This window comes from Bicyclus anynana, chromosome Z, assembly GCF_947172395.1.
Source record: "Bicyclus anynana chromosome Z, ilBicAnyn1.1, whole genome shotgun sequence".
Lineage (NCBI taxonomy): Eukaryota > Metazoa > Arthropoda > Insecta > Lepidoptera > Nymphalidae > Bicyclus > Bicyclus anynana.
This window is the reverse complement of record NC_069110.1, coordinates 20967439-20995231: the sequence shown is the minus strand read 5'-3', so window position 1 is coordinate 20995231 and position 27793 is coordinate 20967439. Positions and strand designations below refer to the sequence as shown.

General features: G+C 38.1%; 1 protein-coding gene across 1 annotated transcript in view; it reads left to right on the top strand.

Annotated features, from left to right (window-relative positions):
* The window catches only part of LOC112049728 (carboxyl-terminal PDZ ligand of neuronal nitric oxide synthase protein), a 156153-nt gene that overhangs the window by 62273 nt on the left and 66087 nt on the right, over window positions 1-27793 (top strand). Inside the window, exons 3-4 of the mRNA XM_052890616.1 lie at window positions 20338-20409; window positions 24165-24248. Coding sequence (XP_052746576.1) covers window positions 20338-20409; window positions 24165-24248 — 156 coding nt within the window. The remainder of the gene's footprint in view (window positions 1-20337; window positions 20410-24164; window positions 24249-27793) is intronic.

Here is a 27793-nt window from a genome sequence, read left to right as displayed (position 1 = left end):
CTTAGAAGATATGGCTATTTGCCATATCTGAATATTGATTATTACAGTAAAAGCTCCTTATTCACGTTTTCACTACTCGTAGATTAAAAATGGATTCACTTACGAAAGGAGTTTTTTAAACTATTATTTCCCACGTTTACCTCACATACTCATTATTTATCTTCACAGTAGTCGAAAATTATGTTACCGAGTAAAAGCATCTCCCTTAATATCCAAAATTGTAGACTTTGTACATTTAATTTTCAATAATAATAATTCATTGAATATTGTACTAAACTATTTTATTTTCTCACAATCGTAGTGAAAAGCAGAGTGTAACTCGGTTTTTATTTAGCTAAAAATACCTCGTATATAATGGGTCTTTTTAGCCCCTTGTATAACAATCTACAATTTTATAGAAATTTCTCTTTTATTTTACTCATTTTTTGCATTCTCAATCTAGAGCTTCATCTATATATAATCTGTTGTACCTGTAGCTACTCTAATACTTCTCTAAAGGACAGAAAAGAGAAAAAAACGACAGTATCATTTCTTATATAACTTCTGAACAAGTGGGAGACAAATATTTATACAGTAAAGTGTGCAGCCAAATGATATACAGCTGTAAATTGTCATGTTATTCTTCAATTTGTGTCATACTATATAGTAAAAGAACGCGTAGGTGATATTTAGGGGTCTTCTATTGTTATGTAAGAAAATATATAGTCAAAGCTTAAAAAATAACCGGCCAAGTCGAATTGGCCTCGCGCACTAAGGGTTCCGTACATACTATGGTTTTTTTATTGCTAAATGATAATTCTGGAGGAGCATAAATTTAAGACAAAGGTCCTCATCCTTTCAGTAATACTCTATCACTTGTATAATAATGCAATGTTTGATAATAACCAAAACCAACAATAAGAAATATAACTAACGCATTTAGATTATACCTACAGATACATTCAGCAACACATCCCGATTAAATGGCGATAAGTTAATAAATGAGCATTGCTTGGTGGTTATATACCTGCGTGTTTTCACTGATTTATTTTTTTTGGTTAATTAATTTGATGAGCATGCTCTCGAAACAGTTTTGTTTCCTTGCGAGAGTTTTAAAACATGCGGCTTAAATTGCTGTTTGTATTAATGCTTTTTGCATTTTTTTCTATATTTTTGCTATAAGAAGTTGCTTTGTACCAATTTCCAAGATTCTGTTTACGAGAAATTGGTACCCTGTAGGTTTTGATTATTTCGCGTGTGCGAAAATGCAGCATAAACGGCTACATCTTTGATTGTGTTCGTTTAGAGGTTTGATTGACTCACAGCTCTAAGGGACAGTAGATCTGAGTATTTGCTATGAATTTCAGCTTGATATCTCCTCGAGCTCCTGGGAAAAAAGGTATTGACAGACAGACAGACAGACGGACAATGAAGTGATTATAAAGGGTTCTTTTTTTTCCTTTTGAGGTCTGGAACCCTAAAAATTATACACAGTAATCTATAATAAAAATATTTATAAGATATATTATTTTAGTAAATTCGTCCTCAATGTTAGCGTTCCGCCTTACGCACCCCATCAAAGGATTATGAAACCTTTCAGCCATCCCGAGGGAGTTGTGTTGTAGTTAACATTTGATGTTGTCGTCCTTGAACCGTCTATCAAGAGAAATTGGACAACTCGCTCGTAACATGTACTTGTTTTTATAGTTTGCTTTAAAACTAACTGTGATGAAAGAACTCGTGTGCATTACGTCTGTGCGACGCTTACATAGCGCTATACATACGCTTACATAGCGCTAAGTCCTAGGTTCAAGGTCGGTCTTGCTCTAGCAAGACCGACCTTGAACCTAGGACTTCGTGATCAGTGCCATAGCTTAGCCACTGGGCCAAAGAGGGAATTACACAACGACTACACTTCATACATACCACGAAGTACTACGATACGATAAAAGGTTAACAAGCGTTAGAATAACAAAATTAAACGGTAGTTTTTTTTTTTAATTCTTTGCAAGTTACTACAGCCTTGCTACAATCTAGCCAGCCCTTGACTACAATCTCGTCAGATCTGACTTGGTAGAAGGAGGATGAAAATCCACACTCCTTTCGTTTTGTACATGGCATCGTACCGTAACGCTAAATCGCTTGGCGGTATGTTTTTGCGGTAGGGTGGTAACTAGCCACGACCGCAGCCTCCCAGCAGCCATAATAGTTAGTACTTATAGAGCACCGTATAGACGCAGTGCTGACCTATAGATTCGTTATAACTGCGGTAACCGGCCAAATTCCGACGGTAAACACCCGAGCTGGTATTTGAGTTTTGAATGTCGATCGGAATTCCACGACGCTTCTCCAGTACAGTCCAGTGATAAATATTGAATAACATTCCTAATATTAAATTAGGTATTTCATTTAATTCTTATTCTAAGAAATTAAATATCACGTGTCTCAAACGGTGAAGAAAAACATCGTGAGGAAACCTGCATACCAGAGAATTATCTTAAATCTCTGCGTGTGTGAAGTCTGCTAATCCGCATTGGGCCAGCGTGGTGGACTATTAGCCTAACCCCTCTCATTATGAGAGGAGACTCGAGTTCAGCAGTGAGCCGAATATGGGTTGATGACGAATTATTTCTTCTTCTTCTAAGGTTTCATGTCTACCTATAAATAGATTTGCATTTTATCTTTCTGCTCCTTGCATTTATGTTTAATAATTGTATTATTTGTATGTCTGTTGGTAGACCAAATAAAGAGAAAAAAAAATGTCTAATCCTTTAAGGTGGGAGACTTGGCCCTGTAGAGAACCGTTACAGCAGTCTAGTAAGGATCACTTTTTTCTCATTAGACAGGTATAGGTATTTTTTTGATATTATCTCGACAACATAAATAACAAGTTTTATGCTTCTGCTGTAGTCACTTAAAATACATTAATGATGATTATTAAGACTTCTTCTTATGCCAGTATCATACTAATAATATAAAGGTGACAGTTCGTTTTATATGTTTGTTACCACGCAACAACTGCTAAACCGATTTGGTAGAAGTTTAGAATAGAGATAGATTACAAGTATACCGTGGATTAACACATACTTTTTATCTGCGGAAAATTCACATTTCCCGCAAAATGGTAAAAAAAATTGGCGCAACGGAGCCGCGGGTGTGTGCTAGAGTTTATAATAACAAATAAATCCGATCAGATGAAATCACGTCTACAATGAAGACATCCATAAACGGATGGAATTTCTTGTTATTCATTTATTTTATATGGTCAGAATCCTGAGCTAAATATAGGTAATAAGGTTATGTGAACAGCCGTAATAGCCCAGTGGATATGACCTCTACCTCTTTCTATTCTGTTCTACTCGACTGCGTACCGGAATGCTAAATCGCTTGGTGGTACGTCTTTGCCGGTAGGGTGGTAACTAGCCACGGCCAATTAAGAAAACCTCAATCGGTCCAGCCCGGAATCGAACCTCTGTCTTGTAAATCCACCGCGCATACTCAGCTCCGTCTATGTTGCGCGAAAGCCTCCATTGTAAAGGGGGTCTTACTATTGACTAATATAAAGTATTTAACCTTTTGCGTTTATTTTACTTAAGACTATATCCTGCATCTTTTACACTTAGATAATGAGAAACAGTTAATTCATTCATTTATACTAATACTAGCGGACGCCCGCGACTTCATCCGCGTGAAATTTAGTTTTTCGCAAATTCCTCGGGAAACATGGATTTTTACCGGGATGGAAAGTAACCTATGTGTTAATCCAGAGTAAAATCTATTTCCATTCCAAATTTCAACCAAATCGGGTCAGCAGTTGCGGCGTTAAAAGTAACAAACATCCATAACTTTCGCGTTTATAATATTAGTAGGATATGCGACTTCATACACGTGAAATTCAGGTTTTACAAATCCTGTGGGAACCATGGATTTTTCCGTGATAAAAGTACAACATATAGGTTTGTTGCTTCTCGCTACTTCGCTCGCTCGCTACGCTTCTACTGAAAGTCTTGAGATAGCCTGAGGTAACTAACTATGGATAGCCAGTGGCGGTTTTTGAAACCGCACAAAACTATAGCTAGCAGATGTGATAAACATCAGGACCGACTGTTCAAATTGCTCTCCGAGGTAAGGTAAGTATTGTGAGTAGCTAATGTTATGGTAACACCACTTACTAACATTACACACACACACTAACATAACATTAGCAACTCACAATTTCAAACTCAACTTTTTCAAAGCTTTTTTGTCCGACCCAGTCTCTAACCCATCATTATCAACCCCGTATTCGGCTTACGGCTGAGCTTGAGTCTCTTCTCAAAATGAGAAGGGTTAGGCCAATAGTACACCACGCTGGCAAAATGCGGATTTGCAGACTTCAAATACGCAGAGAAAATTCTCTATTATGCAGGTTTTCTTCCTTCACCGTTTTGAGACTCGTTATATTTAATATCTTGAAATGCACACAATGGAAAAGTTGGAGGTGCATGCCCCGGATCGGAGGCAGAGGTTATATCCACTGGGCTATCACGGCTCAGACTCGAACCCAATCCCACATAATCTGAAAGCACACAGGCTACTCGTACCGACGAGGCAGTTATCTATAAAGCTGTCGTCATTTATCACACATCACTGCAACAAGAACAAAGGCGTGTCCGACTTGATTTACTAGAAAAGCTATCCTGACTGATTGATGACGCGATTCCGAAGTAGGGTGACCATAAAATCAACTTGAAAAATTAGGACGTGAACAAAATAAAAATAAATATCTATTTGACTACAGTATAATAAAGATCAAACACCAATATTGGCTAGAGTTCAATATGGAGCAGACCTTACTTTGCAAATCTAGTAAGCTGAAGTGCAGAAAACGTTCAAGTAAGCGCATTTATACAAAAAATAAAATTGTAATAGATCTATACCAAAAATAATGGAGTAGAAACTGAATGTCTGTGACTACTTGATATGAAATTCTTGAAAACATTATAAATATAATGTTTTCAAGAATTAAATTAAGATTAAATTAAGAATTTGCCAAAACTATGATTCAAAATAAATATTTTGAATCATAGTTTTGGCAGCAATTTTGTTAACAGCTAAGTGTTATTTGTGTCAGGCAGACTACATTAGGCCGTCGCTTCAGATTACTGGATTTAATCTGAATCACACACTCTACGTGCAAACATTATCGAAGTTAACACGTTGTTAGTGTACTTTTATTGGCTTGCTAAGGTCAGGAGTAACTTAGGTGTTCCATCGGTTTACTCGTATGTAAACCTATATGAAGGTCTCTAGTTTCACATTCAAGTTGTAACTTGGATCTTCACCTACCTCTTTAAATAAGTTGCTGTAACTAAAGTTAAATAAAATTTGGTGCTCTTTGAGGTAGCACCACCAAACACCAACCTGCAACGAAGAATTAATAGGGTAGAGAGAAACACTATTACAGAACCCGGCCCAGGATTCAAAGACAGACAGATGTTGTTGGCCAAACATTAACATAATTATGTATTAGGATTATTATTGGTCTCGTTGATCCAGCGGACGTGGCTTCGGATCACAAGTTACCTGGTACGAGTCCTGAATTGAAGTCCTGAGCTTTAATTTCTATCCCACTCACGTCGAGTACGTAGACAATGTACAGAAAAGTTATAGACAGGCGTACAAAAAAGGGCCTTTACGGCAGCAACGAAAGTACAATTAAGGGCGCTAGCCGTGCGTGATGGACCATGAACTTGTAGCTGAAATTATTTTTATCTCTAACAACGAAACGAAGACTTGTTTTTCTAACATAACAAATATGCCGAAACGAAGACTTTTTTCTAACACAACAAATATGCCGATACGAAGACTTTTTTCCAACACAACAAATATGTCGATACGAAGACTTTTTTCCAACACAACAAATATGCCGATACGAAGACTTTTTTCCAACACAACAAATATGCCGAAACGAAGACTTTTTTCCAACACAACAAATATGCCGAAACTAAGACTTGTTTTCCAACACAACAAATATGCCGAAACGAAGACTTTTTTCCAACACAACAAATATGCCGAAACGAAGACTTGTTTTTCCAACACAACAAATGTGCCGATACAAAGACTTTTTTCCAACACAACAAATATGCCGAAATGAAGAATTTTTTTTCAATACAACAAATATGCCGATACGAAGACTTTTTTCCAACACAACAAATATGCCGAAACGAAGACTTGTTTTTCCAACACAACAAATGTGCCGATACAAAGACTTTTTTCCAACACAACAAATATGCCGAAATGAAGAATTTTTTTTCAATACATCAAATATGCCGATACGAAGACTTTTTTCCAACACAACAAATATGCCGAAACGAAGACTTGTTTTTCCAACACAACAAATATGCCGAAACGAAGACTTGTTTTTCCAACACAACAAATATGCCGAAACGAAGACTTGTTTTTCCAACAGAACAAATATGCCGAAACGAAGACTTGTTTTTCCAAAACAACAATTTTGCCGAAACGAAGACTTTTTTTACAACACAACAAATATGCCGAAACGAAGATTTGTTTTTCCAACACAACAAATACACTGAAACGAAGACTTGTTTTCTAACACTATCTGTAAATGATGTAACAAGTCAAGAAGTAATTACTTCATAGCTCGTCATCATCCCCTTTTCCTTATGCCAATTATGTGGAGTCGGCAAACAATGTCAATCTCTTCCACTCTCTTTTATTATCCAACAATTTGTCATCCACTTCTTATACACACTTATCCTCTTTCACACACAACCATCTCTTTTTTGACCTTCTTCTCGTCTTTTGTCCATCCAATTGCAATTTTATCATTATTCTGGTAATATGACAGTCATCCCTCCACATCACATGTTTATAGCAAGTAAGCTAACCTTTGAACTCAATTTTTCCGTCAGTGGCCCCAATTCCATGCATCGTTTTTTATATTCCTTATTTTATTCACCCTAGTCACACCACAACGTCCCTATTACTGCCTACTAGTATTGTGAACCAACAGGACAGGTCTAACAGTGATGCTTATTGCCTTTAGGGCAGTAAATTATCGCCTTTAAGACCACGTGGTATAGCCGAGAACTCTCGTCATTTCAGCTATCTACTTTTAACACTTCAGTCGTACATTACCGTCGTTTTGACAATGTGACCCGAGGTACCAAAAAATTCGAACAGACTGATAGGAATACACCTTCTAAGGCGATTGTTGAGCATTGGGCAATGCTGACAAAATCACAGAACAGATGTTCCGTCTTTGTTCAGCTGATATGATAGCCATAGCTGATATTATCAATACCAATCAATAGAATTTGAATGAATTAACTCCGTTCTAGAAATTACAATCGGACGTCGTCACTGGCAAAAGCTAGTCAGTAATAATTCAGACGAACACCAATTTAGCGGAGGGTGAAACGAACGTACGATCCCACTTATGCATTGTCAATGACCGAATGAAATGACCGAGGACCCTCACATCAATCCATTCAACCGGAGTTACGAGCGGTCATTTATTATACTCCAATATGCGTGCATGTCGGAAAATTATATCCCAACAAATTTTGTAAAGTTTGTTTGTATATTTATTACTCAATCAGGCAAAAACGACTGAACGTATTAAAATGTTTGCCATATAAATTATCTGGGAATTGTCCTAGGGATGAGTCGAATAAAATCATTGATGTTTTATCACGTTTAAAAATACATTTATGATTTCTATCGATCGATTTTGTTATTTTGATGCAAGTATTAACCGTGCCACGCGCAGTGTAGGGTTCCGTAGATTAAGTTAGCACTTTAATCCCATATGCAATGCTCACAAATACCGATAACGATACCCGACATTATAGGACAGACGATAAAAAATTCATCCTCACTGTGCGTGTAGGGAAGGAACCCCAAAAATTTATTTTCAAATTTACTTTTTATCTTTTTATAGAAGTAATCAATATACATACCCTTACCTAATCTCATCTTTCTAGTATAAACAGACTCTGAGTTATCGTACTGACAACTTTATCTTTTTAATTAACAACGGAAGTTTTTAAGTTTGTCGACTCTTTAAATAGCAATGGCTTATTAGCCGTTATAGCTTTTCTTGTAATGTCATTATATATCCTACTTTTATGAATTTTTCACGTATCCATAAATAACCGTTTAGCCGGTAGAGGATGGGGACACTTGACTCTAACAAAATTATCACTTAAAAGCTTAATATTTTACAAACGGATCTCAAAATCGGAATGTATTGGTAAAAGACCCCTTACAACTTTCAAAGACCTATCAAACGATACCCCACACTATGAAATTAACGAGCAAAAAAAAATTCCCTAAAAAAATATTTTTCAAAATTTTATTGTACGACTTTGTTTACATTTTTAATTTACATATTCATGCTAATTTACAGCTCCCTATTTGTCTCATAATAAATAGTCTCTGTTCTATACCGCGGACGGACGGACAGACGGGCATGACGCAACTATAAGGGTTCCTTGTGGACTACGGAACCCTAAAAATCGACTTTTTATTTCTCTTTTTTTTAAAACAAAATAAAAACAATTAAATCGGGCAAGTTGCTTTGAGATTTAACTTGACCGATTTAACTGATTGTGTTGTTGTTTGTTCAGATACTTAAAGTTTATAATAGTTGTAAATTTTTGATATCACATTTGTTTGACCATTAATTTATTGAAAGAAAACTTTGAATACGTTAAAGCTTAGATTTATATTATCTGATAAAAGCTTTTAGCGGTATAATATTAAATTGTGCAGATTAATTATTAATATGTATTAACGGTAAAAGCTTTTTGAGTAATTTCCTGGTTGATAATATCATAAAATGAAATATAAAAAAATATATTATGTTATATCATTTAAATGAATAGTCAAAGATTATAAAAAAAAACATTTTTTAAGCATGAGTTGCTATCTTGCACACAAGAAAAATACCGCACTGAGCTTTGCTCTATAAACTTCTATTTACTAGTTGAGTATGAACGAGTTCAGAAAAGGAAATGAAATATTTTCAATAACACTATATTAAATATCGTATTCCCGATAAGGCACTATGTCCCCAGTCATCTATTAATTTCACATCGAAATGAGAGATAATAATAAGCCGCATGAGCTACATACAAACAATTTGATGTTCTAGAAGTTGCTTCAGAAGTCTCACACAAAATTAGTTTACTATCTATCTCTACGAGGGGTGTAAGGGGGAGGCTAGTACCAGTCAGTCTCCCCAACTGCCAACCTCACCTGCTCGTGGTGCACCCTGCAGATGGACCGACGAGGCTCTGGCGACCGACGAATGGCGGTATATCCATTCCCACAGGCTAGATTACGAAATGCCTCAGGCCGGTGTCGGGCAGCAGCGACACCGGCGCGAGTAATCTAGCACTGCGCTGACCAACCCGCATGCCCAGCGTGGTCAGTACTGGGCAAAACTTTGTATGGACGGCAAAAACAAAACACAGCCCCTAGTCCCCGGCAGCCCCGCTATTCCTGGCTCTGGCAGCGGTTATGGTAACGGCGGGGCAAGGGGTGTTAAGAATCTCCGGCAGAGATTCCGCTGCCAACCCCGACGACTAGACCTGGCAACATACAACGCACGCACTTTGAGGTCCGACGAAAAGGTCATCGAGCTGGAAGAAGTTATGAGCAAGTTGCACTGGGATATCATAGGATTGTCTGAAGTCCGAAGAGAGGGGGAGGGCTCGATAATCCTTGAATCCGGCAACATGCTCTACTACCGGGAGGGCGACCAACAGTCCCAGGGTGGTGTCGGATTTATCGTTCACAAGTCCCTCGTGAACAATGTTGTAAAAGTCGAGAGTGTGTCGAGCAGGGTAGCGTTCCTGGTCCTCCGAATTACCAAACGGTATTCGTTGAAGGTTATACAGGTTTACGCACATCCCGACGAGGAGGTAGAGGTATTGTATGAGGATATTTCTAAAGCCATACATGCCTCAAACTCTTATTACAATGTTGTGATGGGGGATTTTAACGCAAAGCTGGGCGAACGTAGCGGTTCAGAGTTGAAAGTGGGACGATTTGGATATGGGCAACGGAACGATAGGGGCCAAATGTTGGCTGACTTCATGGAGAAGGAGGGCCTCTTTATGATGAACTCCTTCTTCAAGAAGCCACCACACAGGAAATGGACCTGGATGAGCCCCGATGGTTCCACGAAAAACGAGATCGACTTCATCTTGTCTACCAGACGGCAAATATTCAACGATGTTTCTGTGATCCATAGGGTGAAAACCGGTAGCGATCACCGAATGGTTAGAGGCACGTTGAATATCAACATTCAGCTGGAACGGTATCGACTGGTGAAGTCTACGCTCCGACCTACTCGTGCCCATATTCAAAACCCCGAGTCCTTTCAACTAGAACTGCAGAACCGCTTTGATTGCCTAGCAAATTGCGAAACTGTGGACGATCTGAACAACAGGTTTGTGGAAACTGTCCATTCCGTTGGGTCTAAGTTCTATAAGACCCACCGTGCGAAAAGAACCAAAAAGTTCTCGGACCAAACACTTAAACTCATGGAAGAGAGGCAAGAAATGAGATTACAGTCTTCAGCAGATGCGTCAAAATACCGACAAATCAGTAGACAGATCTCTAAGTCGCAAACTAGCGACTTGCGAAATTTCAATACCGAGCGTATTAAAAATGCGATTGAAAATAATCGAGGCTCGAAAGTTTTCGCCAGAGATCTGTCTATTGGACAGAGGCAGCTGACGCGTTTGAAGACCGAACACGGTAATCTAATTTCTTCCAAGCCCGAGTTATTAAGTGAGGTCGAGAAGTTCTATGGACAGCTATACACGACTACTCAGCAGCCTGTTGCCAATTTGGCTAAAGACCCCAGAGCCAAGTTGACCCGACACTATACCGAAGATATCCCGGACGTCAGCCTATACGAGATTAGTGTGGCTCTCAAACACCTGAAGAACAATAAGGCGCCAGGTGAGGACGGAATCACAGCAGAACTCCTGAAAGCGGGTGGAAAACCGATACTTAAAGTCCTTCAGCGATTGTTCAATTCCGTCATTCACGAGGGCACGACGCCTGAGGCGTGGCTTAGCAGCGAGATGGGTCTGTAATTCTTCAAAAAAGGTGACAACACCTTGCTGAAGAATTACAGACCCATCTCGCTGCTAAGCCATGTTTACAAATTGTTCTCGAGAGTCATTACGAATCGTCTCGCTAATAGGTTTGACGACTTCCAGCCTCCCGAACAAGCCGGTTTCCGAAAAGGCTTTAGTACCATAGACCACATCCATACGCTGCGGCAGGTTATACAGAAGACTCACGAGTATAACCAGCCACTTTGCTTAGCGTTTGTGGACTATGAGAAAGCCTTCGATTCGGTGGAAACCTGGGCTGTGCTAAGGTCATTGCAGAGATGCCGAATTGATTACAGGTATATCCAAGCGTTGAAGTGCTTGTACGAAAACGCCACTATGTCAGTCCGTATTCAGGATCAGACTACGAGGCCAATCCAGTTGCAGCGAGGAGTGCGTCAGGGAGATGTGATCTCTCCGAAGCTATTTACCGCCGCACTGGAAGACGTCTTTAAGCTTCTGGACTGGAGCGGACTTGGCATCAACATCAATGGCGAGTACATCACTCAACTGCGGTTCGCGGATGATGTAGTCATCATGGCACAGACTCTGGATGACCTTAGTACCATGCTCAATGACCTCAGCAGCGTTTCTCAACAGGTGGGCCTGAAAATGAACATGGGCAAAACAAAAATAATGTGTAATGCTCATGTATCGCTCCACCCAGTTATAGTTGAGAACGCTGCACTCGAAATTGTAGACGAATACATATACCTAGGACATATGATCCAGTTAGGTAGGTCCAATTTCGAGAAAGAGGTGAACCGTCGAATCAAACTCGGCTGGGCTGCATTCGGGAAGCTTCGCGACATCTTTTCGTCCGAAATTCCTCAGTGCCTGAAGACAAAAGTCTTCGAACAGTGCGTGTTGCCAGTGATGACCTATGGTTCCGAGACTTGGTCGCTAACTATGGGCCTCATAAGAAGGCTTAGAGTCACACAGCGGGCGATGGAACGAGCTATGTTAGGAGTATCTCTGCGTGATCGAATCAGAAATGAGGAGATCCGCAGAAGAACCAAAGTCACCGACATAGCTCAACGAGTTGCGAAGCTGAAGTGGCAATGGGCGGGGCACATAGTGCGAAGAGCCGATGGACGTTGGGGTCCCAAAGTGCTGGAATGGCGACCCCGCACTAGTAAGCGCAGTGTTGGCCGACCCCCCACCAGGTGGACTGACGACATCAAGCGAGTCGCAGGGATTCGCTGGATGCAGGCGGCTCAGTATCGTGATGTTTGGAAGTCCCTACAAAAGGCCTATGTCCTGCAGTGGACGTCCATCGGCTGATATGATGATGATGATGATGATGATATCTCTACGAATTTTTATAATAATTTTTATTTAACTTCATTTGAACTAAAGAAACTGAGATAATTAGGAATTTTATCGCTAATTCCCAGGTTGACCTGATTGATTAATTGAGTGGACTATTAGCATCTCGCACTGGGCCAGCGTGGTTGACTACTGGCCTCATTCTGAGAGGAGACTCGAGCTCAGCAGTGAACCGAATATGGGTTGATAATGATAATGATGATAATGATGATATGCTATAGTTGTGACTGATGCAGAACATGTGCATCTTAAGATCAAAACCCAAGTAGTAAAAGCAGCATTTAGACACGTGTGTGACCCAACCAGGACAAAGCTACCAGCCCAGCAGTGTGCTGATAGCTCTTAACTTCAGCGCTTATTTTCAGCTGGCATTTTGAACCAAGAGTTAGAATATTAATTTCAGGGGTAAGGTATAGCGGTAATTCTCTAGTCACAATGGTCTCACACAATGTGAAATTCATAGCAATAAACAAAGCGCGGCAGTGGGAAACGCTAAAATCATACAATACGAAATTCCCTAGAGCCATTAGGCTGGCAGTCAACACTTACTTGGAACAAGGACGCGTGTCCTTGCTATCCATTTATATGTCAAACGGAGACGTAGTGTCAAAGCTGACCGCATATCGCTGCAGTACCCACACGAAACGCACTATTTTTTATACTCATACTAGCTGTCTAGTAAGAAAGTCATTTAATAAAACGAACGTTCCAAAGTTCCGCTCTTGTATTTTTGGAAGAAAGTTGGAAACTGGTAGTACTCGTCATGCAACGCAAAAGCGCCAAACAAATTAACAGAGTAACCTGTGTGTTACTCTCAAGAAGCACAGGCTTCTTGTAATATGTTTCTTGTAAGAGCCGATAGACTTAGCTATGCATAGGCACAGCAGTGGACGTCCACCGGCTGATAAAAAGTATTAAAGTAATGTTGTTGATGATTATGATGATGATAAGGACTTCTTTACGCAGGTTGCGTGGATTTGTTCCCTGAGATATGCGCGATTTATAATTGTTACGTAACAAAAAACACTGGTTTTATTTTATAATGTAGGCAGTTAATTTATTAATATAAAAATATAATTATAAAATTGGATCTTATATGAAAATAATTAAGCAAAAATTACTGATATTTTACGTAACACAAATACAATATTATTGAACAAAATATTAGTTGAAAACAATGTAATACTACTTGAAAATATTATAATATTATTTGAATATAATAATTTTGCCGCGTAGGATTGAATACTTAAGTGAGCTCTCAGAAAGCCTTATGATGTTTCATGAAATTTCCTCTTAATTTCCTCGGATCTTATAAACGTAATTTTTGTAGGAGAATATAAAATCGGTTGTCTGTAAAGTCGGTTTACTGGCGATAGTTTGACGTGACAACGTCATAAGAAAATACTGATGGATTGGTTAAATTTTTCGAAAGAACTGTTCGTTTTACTAAAATACTGTTTAATAATCTTCATAGACCAGAATATACTTTATTTCTTGTTATAAAAGTTGGCAACCGAACGAGAAAAGATGACGTCATGCGTCGTTCCCTCGCTCTAGAGCGAGGGAACGACGCATGACGTCATCTTTTCTCGAGTGTGGAGCCGGCTCCGTCGAATTATAAGACGTTGTCATGTCAAAAAACAAAAACATTTATCACTTTATAAAAAAAAAATAATCAGCTTTGTTGTCTACTTTTAAGGAGTCTCAAGAGCCTTGTTCCAAATGCGGAGTACGAGATGTGCGATCGCCTTAATTGTCTATTTACATTCTTGTTTTAAATGTGAGAGATTTTCTGAAAATATATCGTGAGTACTCACGAATAAATGTCAACGTATTTTGAGTTTTGAGAAAGCAATCATTATAGAGTAAGATCTCAGAGAAACGTATTACACTGATTATTTAGACAAACATGAATCCGAAGGTTTTCATTTAAAATATAAATACAAATTAACATATTCAGTCTAATGAAATCAGTAGTTCCGATGTTAAATTTACAGATCGCACAATATATGCGAAATTATATTGTGTTGCCTTGAATTTTTGCCTATATTATGTTGTTGCCTTGAATTTTTTTAGACTTTGCTTCGCTTTCCATCACTTAAAAAGTCGGAAAAATATTATTTTATCGATGTTTGTTGCTTTTTCGTGATTTAACGGCTAAACGGATTTGAATAAGATTTAGCAAAGAGATAGATTTTAGTCTGTTTTAGTACATGTACTGTCTAAGTGGATGTAACAGCGGGGCATAGCTAGCACTAGAATTAAACATAGATTGCTTAAGTAGTGCAAAGTTAAAGGAAAGCGGCAAACGATCTAAACCCGTCAAGTTTTCAAGTTGTCGGACGCAGGATACAAATTTAAACATAACCTTAAGTTTAATAAACTTATGTTCCGACATGAACCTTGCCATTTCAGAGTGAAAATGTTTTAAAGTAAAAATTAAACCACATCACAGCAACTATAACAACAGCCGCATGCATGCCTGTTAGCCGCTTGAGATCATCTGATTTTGATATCATCGGTATTCCAGCACCTTGGGGCTCCAACACCAACGTTGATCTTCGAAATATGCCTCTTCAGATTCGCGAATTTTTGAGCTATTTCGGTGACTCGGTCACTACCAAACAAACCAAAGTCTTAGTCGTTAAGAAGAGTCAGAGCTGCCCAGCAGGTAGGCAGGTTCAGAGAATTACTCTACCTCCTCCTTACGTCGTAGGTTGTGACTAACACTAGCTTGATTATTAACGATGTCGTACCATATGGTACGGCGTCTCATGACTTTGGGTACCTACCAATGCTACCAGTGCATCGAGCGACATTCTCGAGATCTCTTTACTTCTTCATCATCATCATCATATCAGCCGATGGACGTCCACTGCAGGACATAGGCCTTTTGTAGGGACTTCTAAACATCACGACACTGAGCCACCTGCATCCAGCGAATCCCAGCGACTCGCTTGATGTCGTCAGTCCACCTGGTGGAGGGTCAACCAACACTGCGCTTACTAGTGCGGGGTCGCCATTCCAGCACTTTGGGACCCCAACGTCCATCGGCTCTCCGAACTATTACTTTACTTCTTATTAATCTACAATTTCATAGTTACGTTACGTATATTCTCTTAAATTTACCTACATAGGTAAAATTATCATTCTGCGTTGCTTTTCGAAAGCTCGCAAAATGCTTTGCTTTTGTTTCCAACACATGTGATACAAGATACTCGTAGCAGCGCCGTGCGCTTTTGTTGTACAAATATTGTCACTGTTAGCATAGTTAGAATGTGGACACTGTTGTATATAAAAAAATTTTTTGTAAAAAAATAATAGAAGTTAAATAATTGTCTCGTTAGTCCAGTGGGTTAGCTTTACTGACGAATCATGGCTACATTGGTCAGATTAAGAAAAATTTTCATCATCATCATCATCATATCAGTCGATGGACGTCCACTGCAGGACATAGGCCTTTTGTAGGGACTTCCAAACATCAAGATACTGTGCCATCTGCAAGCGAATCCCTGCGACTTACTTGATGTCGTCAGTCCACCTGGCCGACCCCCTACCAGGTGGAAAAATTTTACTTTTCTTTAATTCCAAAAATTTCTCAATAAATATTTTCAGTACTGATTTGGAAACTTGGTAATGTTACATCCCGTGCATCAGAAAGCACGTCTGGCCGCCCGTCAGTATGAACAAAATCTGACAATGATCGTTAAAGAGCCAAGCCATTACAACAACATAACCAGCATCAGTTACCAGAACACAGCAATGCTGTATAGAGGCAACAATGAGCGGTGGTACTATTTCCTATGATGTGCACTGCCATAAAAACTAAACCTCGGGCAGACAGACAGACAGCTATGGCGTAACTATACTGGACTATACTAACTATACTGGTGGACTACGGAACCCTAATAAGGTAAAGAAAGGGAGGTACTCTTATGTATGTAAGTAGAAAATAACTGGATTTTATTACCCGCGGGCTGTTTGTTATAATGATGATAGTCTATTGGATTTTTTCGGGTTGGATACATTTATTGGAACCTTTAGTTTGGGATTGGGTCTAAGGAAGAATGGGATAGGTTTTTATATACATTTTATTACCTACGGGTCGTACGGAGACGTTGTAACTTCGGGCAAAATGTTGTTTTTGTTTTTGTGATCCCACAATGATCGCCGACCGTTAAGACTTTAAGTGGCTGTCGCGTGCTTCAGCTACAATTGTGGCCCATTCTTGCTTCTTGTAGCAGCGTTTGTGGCTGTCGCGTGTGGCCTGTGTGCGGTGACACTAAAGAGTCAGTGTGCACAGATGCAAGCTATTCCTCAGTCTGCGTTGAATCAGAAATGAGGATATATCTATACAGAAAAACCATCCAGCTCAATGAAACGCATAGCTGAACTAGCAATGGGTGGACCACGTAGTTCGAAGACCCTATGGACGCTGGCGTATTTGAATAGCGACCTTGCCCCGCATCACAGGTCGACCCCTCACTGCACCACCGACACCAAGCTGGTTACAAAGCTGGATGTATACGGCTCAAGAATGTGGTATTTGGAAGTCGGTAGGTATAAGAGGCCTGATAGAGAGAGAGCCGTGATAGCCCAGAGGATATGACCACTGCTTCTGATTCCGGAGGGTGTGGATTCGAATCCGGTCCGGGGCATACCCTTCCAACTTTTCTATTGTGTGCATTTTAAGAAATTAAATATCACGTGTTTCACACGGTGAGGAAACCTACATACCACAGAATTTTCTTAATTCTCTGCCTGTGTGAAGTCTGCCAATCCGCATTGGGCCCGCGTGGTGGACTATTGGCCTAACCCCTCTCATTCTGAGAGGAGATTTGAGCTCAGCAGTGAGCCGAATACGGGTTGATGATGACAAGAGGCCTATATCCAGGAGTGGATATCTATCGGCTGATCCCGGAGTTCGTGGTGTTACACTCGGAGAGCACATCAAGCCACACTTTCATTAATACCTAATAGTGGCCGTAATGAATTTAACGTTATCACACTAAGCCCGCCACCTCGCACTGGAGCAGCGTGGTGGGTCTGAGCTCCATCACCCTCTCATATAAGAAGGGAGGCCGGGCCATATAGTGGGCTGATAATGATGAATACGCGGGCATCTGCTATTAATAACCTCGGCGTAGAACATGTTTCATATATTATAGATAGAGAGAAGTTTATTAAATACCTGGTTAGTCGGTTTAATTAACTTCGTTTACAGAATTTTCCTTTACCATTGCTTTTAATTAACGCAGAGCTCTTAGTTGATTGCGTAATAAAGGACTGCATTATAAGTTACCTACCTAGCTGTAGAAGCGTACGTTACCGGCATAATTACTGGAACATGAAACTTACCTACGAATATTTACCTCGGGATGAGAGGTGCAGGGCAACGTCATGGTAAGAAAATAAATAAAAAACTCAATTAAGAACGCAATTTTTGACATAAAATACAACTGAATAAAAATAAAAACCAGCCAAGTGTGTGTCGGGCAATGTGTAAGGTTCCGCAGATTAAATGAGCACTTATATTTTGTACATTATTACCCGAAAATACCGATAGCGATATTCCTTATGATTAGGGAATAGAAGAGAAAAAATCGAATCGAAAGAGAAAGAACCCAATTTTTTTTCTTTTTACCATTTTATAGACGTTATACACCAATGCCAAATTTCAGCTTTCTAATTTTAACAGACTCTGAGTTATCTTGGTATCCATATCTAAGCAATTTTAGCTAATAATAACAACGAAATTTTTGTGCAAATTCCAGGCACCAGGTACGTTTTTCAAGTTGGTCCGATTTTGACTCTTTAAATGCAATCACTACTTTCTAATTTAATTATTTGTTTTACTTCTGTGATTTTTTCACGAACTTAATATCTTATAAACGGATCCCTAAATCAAAACAGTGTTTGACAGACCCACTATATTTTTTAAGACTAATCCAACGATACCCCACACTATGAAATAAACGAGTAAAAAAAACATTTCCATTTTTTATCTAAAAATTATACTTGTCGACTTTGTCGACATTTTGTAGAATGCTTGCTGGGAGTCACTGCTCCCGCATAGTGGTTCTAAGGTACTCCATAATCCGGTCGTGAAATTCGTTTTTAGGGGACGACGGCTAATAACTACAAAACTATCTCTCTACCAAAGTTTCATCTTTATCCGTTAAGCGGTTTTCAAGATTTCGAGATGAAAATGATGACCTTTCGCTTTTATATATTTAAATTGGGATTACTGTAGTAAGTGATCAATCCTCCTTCTTCATAATATACGTACATAACGTATATTTCTTGTAGATATTAAATACCTAGACTTTTCCTATATTTCTTTACGTATTATGTAACTCTAGTGATCAAAGTTATTAATTTAATCAAGTACCGTAACCGCGGTGATACAAAATGAATCCATTCGCCTTCAACCCTAAAGCAATTTAAATTCTATCAGCCGTTAACTTCGGCGCCGGAAGCTAAGTGGAAATGATTACTTGATGCGAGTGAGTGACTATGAGGCATACTCATATATCGATTGTACTCGGAGCTCTTTTCAAACGACTTCTAAAATAAAAGGATATTCTCTTTTCCCATTTTTTCGTTTTGACGTTTAAAGTAGTTCAGTGGTTTCAAATTTTTTCGTCTCACGAATCTCTTATTATGTTCTTCAGTTTCAACCTTACCTAACCTAACAGCCCGGTGGATATGACCTCTGCTTTCGATTCGGAGGACGTAGGTTCGAATCTGGTCCGGGGCGTCTCCAACTTTTCACTTATGTTCATTTTAAGAAACTATGAATTATCACACGCATACCTGAGAATTATCTTAATAATCTATTTGTATGAAGTATGTTTTGGGCCAGCGTGGTGGATTATGCCTCAGTCTGAGATTAGACCCGTATTCCACTTAACCTACCTACTAGTGACACTGCACTTTTGCGAATTAAATTACCTATAACTTCATTATACATGATTTTTAGATGTACGAAAAGTAGACAGACAGAAACGATATCTTGATTAAACATGCAATTTCCAATGTTAGCTGTCACTTTTAAGAACAATAACTCAATAGCTCAACTGTGAGAGCGTTCGGACTCATCACCGAGGGGTGATGGTTCGATCCCCGCCCCGTTTTTCTATGGTCGTACCCATTTTTATAACAGTCATTCCCGACTAGTTGGAGGGGATTGGAAATATTGGTCATATTTAAAAAGATAATATGGCAATAAAAAAATGTTATCCCGGATAACCGACAGTTTTGATATATTGTGGCTCTCAAAACAGTAGATATATTTTTTTATTCTTTACAAGTTAGCCCTTGACTACAATCTCACCTGATGGTAAGTGATGATGCAATCTAAGATGGAAGCGGGCTAACTTGTTAGGAGGAAGATGAAAATCAACACTCCTTTCGGTTTCTACACGACATCGTACCGGACCGCTAAATCGCTTGGCGGTACGTCTTTGCCGGTAGGGTGGTAACTAGCCACGGCCGAAGCTGGACCAATTAAGAAAACCTCAATCAGCCCAGCCGGGGATCGAACCCAGGTTCTCCGTCTTGTAAATCCACCGCGCATACCACTGAGCCACGGAGGCCGTCAAAACCTGGAGGGGTCCTGTTCGATGCTCATCTCGGGTTATATTGGCCTCGGTCTGGTCTGTGGCCTCGACTGGTCTACATAAGTACTACCGGCAAATATATACCGCTAAACGATCTATTCGGTACGAAGCCGCGTATTCGCTGTAAGAGGTATCGGTAGATACCACCTTATATCAGTGGGCCTATTCACTATTTTGATCTTAATCATCAACCTAAAATAAACATCAAATCAACTTTTTATAGAATAAAAAAAATAAGTATTAATGTTTTTATTTATCTTTTACAGTATATCGGCACTATGGAGATAGATCGACCGACGAGTCGCGTGGAGATCGTTGCTGCGATGCGTCGAGTACGAGTAAGTAAATCTGTACTAATATTATAAGCTTAAAGAGTTTGTTTGTTTGTTAGCTTGAACGCGTTAATCTCAGGAACTACTGGTCCGAATTTCAAAAATTCTTTCAGTGTTAGATAGCCCATTTATCGAGAACCACGCGGGTGAAACCTCGCGGCGTCAGCTAGTGTAAAATAAATATGATCGCTTGCTTCCAATACAAAAATTGAAATTGACCAATAGAAGTTGAAATGAACTGTTCAACTAATTTTTGTAGCTCCGACAATTGAGTTATTCGAGTTGTTGGAATAGTTCATCTGCGAAAGTTAGATTAATATACGTTCGCTATTCGATCCAATACCGAACAAATTTCGAACCGGAATTGAAAGCTTAACTTTTTCATTTAAAAATCTTATTTTTTCCTGTTCTTAGCGGCTGCGTATCGGTATAAATTAATTCCTTCGCCATTTTGAATTTTTATGTTTTGTAATAGTTTTAACGCAGAGCACAACAATTTTTTATTTTTTATACCTTTAACTTCTAGCCACATGGATACAGCTATTTACTACATTTCTAGCTTTTGAAAAATATACTTTTTAGCCCCAAAGTAAATGCAGCCTGTGTTATTTAAATTCCATCATATCTATTTATATATATATCGTATATATATCGTAGAAAAAGTAGCGTCATTGAAAACAAACGCTGACCTAACCTTGGTCATTGGCTCTACCATTTACAATAGTTTCACTATGCTTAATCTCACTAATCGAAAACGAGATGTATTCTAAGTTCTATAACCTATAAAATTTGACACCCACTTTTGTAGGCATAATCGATAACTACACACATTTGTGATATAAAATTTGGCTCCCATTTTCACATTTATGTTTTGATTGGATCATGTATTACTTGTGAGATACATTGTGTACCTATTCATGCGATGGCCAAGGCGGTCTATTTTATTTAAAATACATATAAAACATTTTTAATATTTGGCCACTATAACATGTTGTTGGGTTAGCTAATTACCTTATAACTTATGGCAGAAAGTCCCTAAGTTACCGACTTGGATTACATGGATATTACATGGATCTCACAACTTTTTACGGTAGAAAAATTGGGTCGCTGATATTCTTACAAGTTTTGTTTTTGATTGCGTAAACATGCGCAGCGCAAGAACTTTAAGAGTCGAATAACAAAATTGCGTAGCGATGCGATGCGATATATCAAGATAAAAATTTCAATATTAATTATTACTCAATCCAAGTCAATGACATAGCTCATTGAGTCGCGAAGCTGAAGTGGCAGTGGGCAGGCCACATAATTCGATGGATGTTGGGGTTCCAAGATGCAGAATAGTACCTCGAAATTCCAAGGTACCTCGCACCAGAAAGCGCAGTGTTGGTCGACTCCCCACTAGGTGGACCGAGGATATCAAGCGGATCGCAGGGAGCCGCTGGATGCTGGCTTCTCCTTTGTGCTTGGAGATCCATGCAAGAGGCCTATGTCTAGCAGTGGACATCTATGAGCTGATGATGATGATGATGATTTAGGAAGTGACTATTTACATGTAAACCATACGATTTCATTTACTTTAATTATTTCCCGCAAGTGCGATGGTACTTGGATGGAAGCGAAAGTGAAGCGGTGCGATGCGAATAACCAAAGCTAAAACTTTAATATTGATAACTATAGCATCAATTCATTTATGCTTTGACGGACTCCGTGGAACTGTGGTTTGCGCGGTGTTGATAAGATGTAGGTCCTGGGTTCGATCCCCGGCTGGGCCGATTAAAGTTTTCCTGATTGGTTCATATCTGGCAGGCTTTCGTGGCTAGCTACCACCTTACCGGCAAAGATGTACCGCCAAGCGACTTAGCGTTCCAGTACGATGTCGTGTAGAAACCGAAAGGGGTGTGGATTTTTATCCTCCTCAAAAAAAGTTAGCCCGTTTAATCTTAGATTGCATCATCACTTACAATCAAGTGAGCTGTAGTCCAAGGCTAACTTTTAAAGAATAAATACATGAAAATATATTTTGGGTGAAAATATGACGCAACCAGGACAGGATACCAGGTGACCCGTCCGTTTGGCTCACTTTGTTGAGGGCACTCTGATTTATTAGCTTTACCGATGATCGATTTGGCGAAAGTGCTCGATAGCAATTGGATTGACTTTCATGTTCACAAGAGGCAAAGAGCATAAATGTAATAAAAGCATAAATATAATACGTAAACGTTCCTTGCCTTGCCTGAATAACACTGACTGACTATAGCCATCACAATCATTGTGATAGTTTTAGTCAGTTACTTATCTATATCTACAGCTCGTGCAGATAAACTTGACACTTGGCTCGAATGTTGTTTGCACTGTTTGTTTGGCTGTGCTTGGTAGCCAGGTGTCAAGTTGATGCGCACGAGTTATACAGGTACACCGATTATGATTCGGTTTTATTGCGGTGAGGTAGTTTATTATTTATTTTTATTTTCTTAAACGTAATTTGTGTACCTACTAACATAATTTTTAAGAATGTAACTAACCAATGGGCCTTTGCCATAAATAAAGAAACTTGTTATTAAATTCGAGGAGTGTGGTGGATCTTATTTGAATTATACGTGATTATACCTACTCTTATAATATGTTTGTAGATAATTTTAAATTAACAGCCTTTCACTAACTGAATATGTAACTGAAAGTTTATACCTATGCTACCTATTTATCTATATCTATACTTATAATAAATCTGTGGAGAGGTCAATTCTGTACATAAAATATATTTCCAAAATAACTAACAGAGGGTGATTAGTGATCGATACTGATGCCAAAAAATATAATCAGTAATATTTTTGTCTGTCTGTCTGTATGGTCGTTACAAAAACAAAAACTACTCGTCGGATTTTGACGAAACTTAGTTTCATCACGCTACGATCAACAGGAGCAAAGCAGTGAAGGGAAATGTTGGGAAAACGGGTGAAGTTACTCCATTTTTAAGCTTTCGTCGCGAGTGCAGCCTTAATGGGTAGGGTAGGGGTAGGGTACGGGTAGAGTAGGGTAGAGGTAGGGAAGCGCTATACCAGCTATGGTAGGGGTAGTTATAAGTTTGCATCGACTTTCACGCGGTCGATGTCGCGGGTTTCCGCAAGATTCAAATATAAATTTTTAAAATGTTTGTTTGTGTTTCTGTCTGTTTATTCATACCGATTTTTACAGGATTTACTAGTATAAATCCTGTGAAAATCGGTATGAATATACAGGGTGATTCGGTCTTTAGTGCGGATATTTTTTTTCGTGGTTCTGTATCATTAATAGAATATAAATCTACAAACAGTTCGATACATTTTATGTAATTTTTTTTTTTAATTTATGTCTCTAAAATAACAAAATAATGTACATATTATGACTAAACAAGATATATTCAGCTTAAAAGTGATCTGGTGACGTCCTTTAGGTATCAAACGAAAATAAAATAAACGCACAATAGGGTGACCCTAAAATTCTGTTCAAAAGTAAATAACTTTAGCTAACGATAATTTTGTTATTTTTGAGTTAAAAAAAAAAAAAAAAATACGTGATCATTAAATTTTGTTTATGTACAAAATATAAAAATATCCGCACTAAAAAAATTTTCTTCCTGTATATGCTAATGCAGATAGCTGATGGTGTGAAAGTATTTTAGGCTATATTTTAGCAAAACTCGTATCAGTAGAATATGCTTTGCGCTTAATAATTAAAAAAATAGCCTGATTTGATATATGAACGATTTTTAATTTTGTCCACAGTACGAGTTCAAGGCGTGTGGAATAAAGAAGCGTCCAGTGGTGGTCACGGTGTCATTGGATGGAGTAACCGTGACTACTTACCACGTAAGTAATCAAGTAATATTAATAATAAAGTGTCAAGCAGTGGTCACGGTGTCATCGGATGAAGTGAACGTGACCACTTACCACGTGAGTAATCAAGTAATATTAATAAAGAAGCGTCAAGCAGTGGTCACGGTGTCACCGGATGAAGTAACCGTGACCACTTACCACGTAAGTAATCAAGTAATATTATTAAAGAAGGATAATCCTACAAAGATCATACGAGTCTTATTATTCATCAGACAAAATTTATTCTCTAAAACTTCGTTGTTTTTGAGTTATAAGTGAACGAACAAAATATATAAGTGAAAGAACCTGGAATAACTTGATGGATAAATGCATTCCCCCTTAAAGTGTAGCCTATTACACTCCTCAGGAATCTGGGTCCCATATAAAAAATGTTTTTTACAATTCAATCGATGGGCGCATTCGAAGAAACAAACAAGAAAACATTTGTATTTAATATAAGCATATACGTCATCAACCCATATTCGGCTCACTGCTGAGCTCGAGTCTCCTCTCAGAATGAGAGGGGTTAGGCCAATAGTCCACCACGCTGGCCCAATGCGGATTGGCAGACTTCACACACGATTGAGACACGTGATATTTAATTTCTTAAAATGCACACAACTGAAAAGTTGTAAACCAAACCAATAAATAAATTTAGCTTCACAATATTACGAGTGTGTATAGATACATAAATTATACTTACTTGTACGTGGAGAAGGTGGTTGGTTTTTCATCCGGGATGCCGACATACGCGTAGAGGATAGTGTCCACTCATCTTTGTTGGGGAGTGTGGTGACCGAGACACCGTGAGCAGTAAACTTATAGAGTTATCTGAAAAATTAATTATAATTGCTTACAATCTATTTCTCTTGGTTACGCATGTGTTGCAGATAATAAATAAATATTTAAATTTACATTATAAAGTAAAGATACTATAAATATTTTATTTTACTCAAAAACCACTCGAACGATTTCAAAAATGTTTTCACTATTACGAAGCTACATCTTACTTACTGAGTTACACAGGCTAGCTACAAACATTTAGCATTTTGAAATTTCTATAACTACGAGTTTCTCTTTCTATAGCTATAACGAATTCCTACAAAATAAAACTTTATTATAAAATGGAATTTAAAATATTTTTATAATATAATTTATAACTATAATGAGTGGTGATAATTAATATTAACATGTATGAATAATTATCAGAAAATTAATGAATTTTAAATATTATCACTAAGCCCGCCAACCCACATTGGACCCGTACGGTGGGTCTAAGCTCCATATCCTGTAAGGAGGGCGGCCCTGTAGATAATAAATACAGAATAAATTCAAATAAATACTCTATTTTAAGGGTCTCTCGCGAAGAATGGCCCCAAAGCTAAGGGCTTGGAGACACCATTTCTCATGATATCCTGTAGAAAATATTGAAAAAATTTTTTCTACTTGGACAGTTAACCAGGAGCACCTGAAACCTTAGCCGGTTTTCTACTTGGACAGTTGACCATGAGCACCTGAAACCTTAACAGGTTTTCTACTTGGACAGTTGACCATGAGCACCTGAAACCTGCTATGGTTTGGTTGGTTGTGCTCATGGTCAACTGTCCAAGTAGAAAATATTTTTTTGATATTTTCTACAGGATATCATGAGAAATGGTGTCCAAACTCCGTTATTGGCTACCGTACTTGCCTCCAAAATATAATAGTCAGGGATTTGTAGAAATTTTTTTACAACTGATTGTACGTGGTACATTATCTCATTCCGACACTCAGTTAGCTATCAGAATCAAGAATTTTCGTAAATAAAAAAGTTGATCGTCTCATCCAGATGAAGCTACTCACGAAAAATTTACTTCATAATCAGTTGTACAAAATGTTCTACGGATCCCGGGCAATAAGCTATGGCATGTCTATCAAAGTATCAAAATAATATGCTACACGGTTTACTTTTACCTGTGAAATACACTGAATTAACCAATAACACAGCAGGTACAACCAAATTCAATATAAATCAATTCAAGAAATAAACATAAAAATAGTTAAATAATCTTCAAAATCTTCTAGTGCCAGCCGGTAGAGTGAAATAGAGTAATTTTCGAGATCACCAGTCACAATAGATATCTAACAATGAATCTATTGCGGACGTGGTGATCCCTAAAACTATTCTCGAGTAACTGTTGGTGCAGGCTCCTTGTTGTACTTCGATCTGTACTGCTTGCACTTCGATCTTCAAACTTCTCTTGAGGCGATGCGATAAGGAGAGCAATCTCTGAAATTCCAAGCCATGAAGATATTTAATAAAATCTTCATGATCAGCAATTTCTGAAACTATTCTCCAGAAGTCCAACAGTTTCTTGATTTGTTGTGCATGGTGTCGCGCTCTTAACTTTGACTAAATTTGAAAATAATTATAGTTAATCTTGAAATTCTTCATTCATCAGAACGATAAAGAGAGCAATTTCTGAAAGCACAGACTAGTGAAGATATTTAATAAATGTACGTGATGAGAGCTCTCAAAAATTGTGCTCTTGATATTGCAACTTGTGAGTAACAACTTATAAAACTGAATCTACAAACGCAACATCACACTCTATCTGAACGTAGATGGTTGTATTTCACCATCAACTTTCAGTTTTAGTTAAAAAAATACACTAAATATGAAAACAATAAAATATTTTGAGGTAATAACACTATTTTTAATAAAATAATCAATAATTTTCAATATCATTGGAAATAAAAAAAAATGTTAAACACAATGTAAAATTATGTATTTAAAATAACTATAAATAATAAAAAATAGTTAAAAATTACAATTCCATTCAAAATCGTTGCCCGAGAACGTGATATAATAAATGACGAATGAATTGTGATACATCATTGTTGTAAATCAGTATTTTAATTCATTCAGTTCTTCTTCAGTTCATTTAATTTAATTTTGATTTTTAAACGTCTTTATTATAGTAATAGAGTTATAAATAATTCTTATTGCTAACATACTTTGGTGATTTGTTAATACAGGCGTACACACATTTATAAACATTTTAAAACAATAACACAAGAGAAAAACCAAATCGACAACATCCAATAACATACATCGACGAATATAAAATAGCGGAATCACACCACAGATGTGGTAGTAGTTTTAGTCAAGTGCATTCCAACTTAAACGTCGTAAAAATCCCATAGCGATCTGATACAGCTAATTTTCATACATTTCATCACCTTAGTAGTATCTCACGTGCTTTGAATACCTGCGTCTTTCTGTAAACTTGGACTGATATCTGGTGAGAAAGGTAACTAGAAAAAAAAATTACGTAGTTTAAATTCACATGGTTGATTTTTAAATATATTTTGAAGAATATTATTCTAAAGCACAATTAAAAGTTTCAGACGCTTTTCATTGACCAGAATTTTTGTCAGACACTGTAATGCTCCACTAAAAATAATCCTTACGGCAGATGTTACGCGATTGGAGGTGAAGGAAAACATCATGCGGAAACCTGCACACCAGAGAATTTTCTTAATTCGCATTGGGCCAG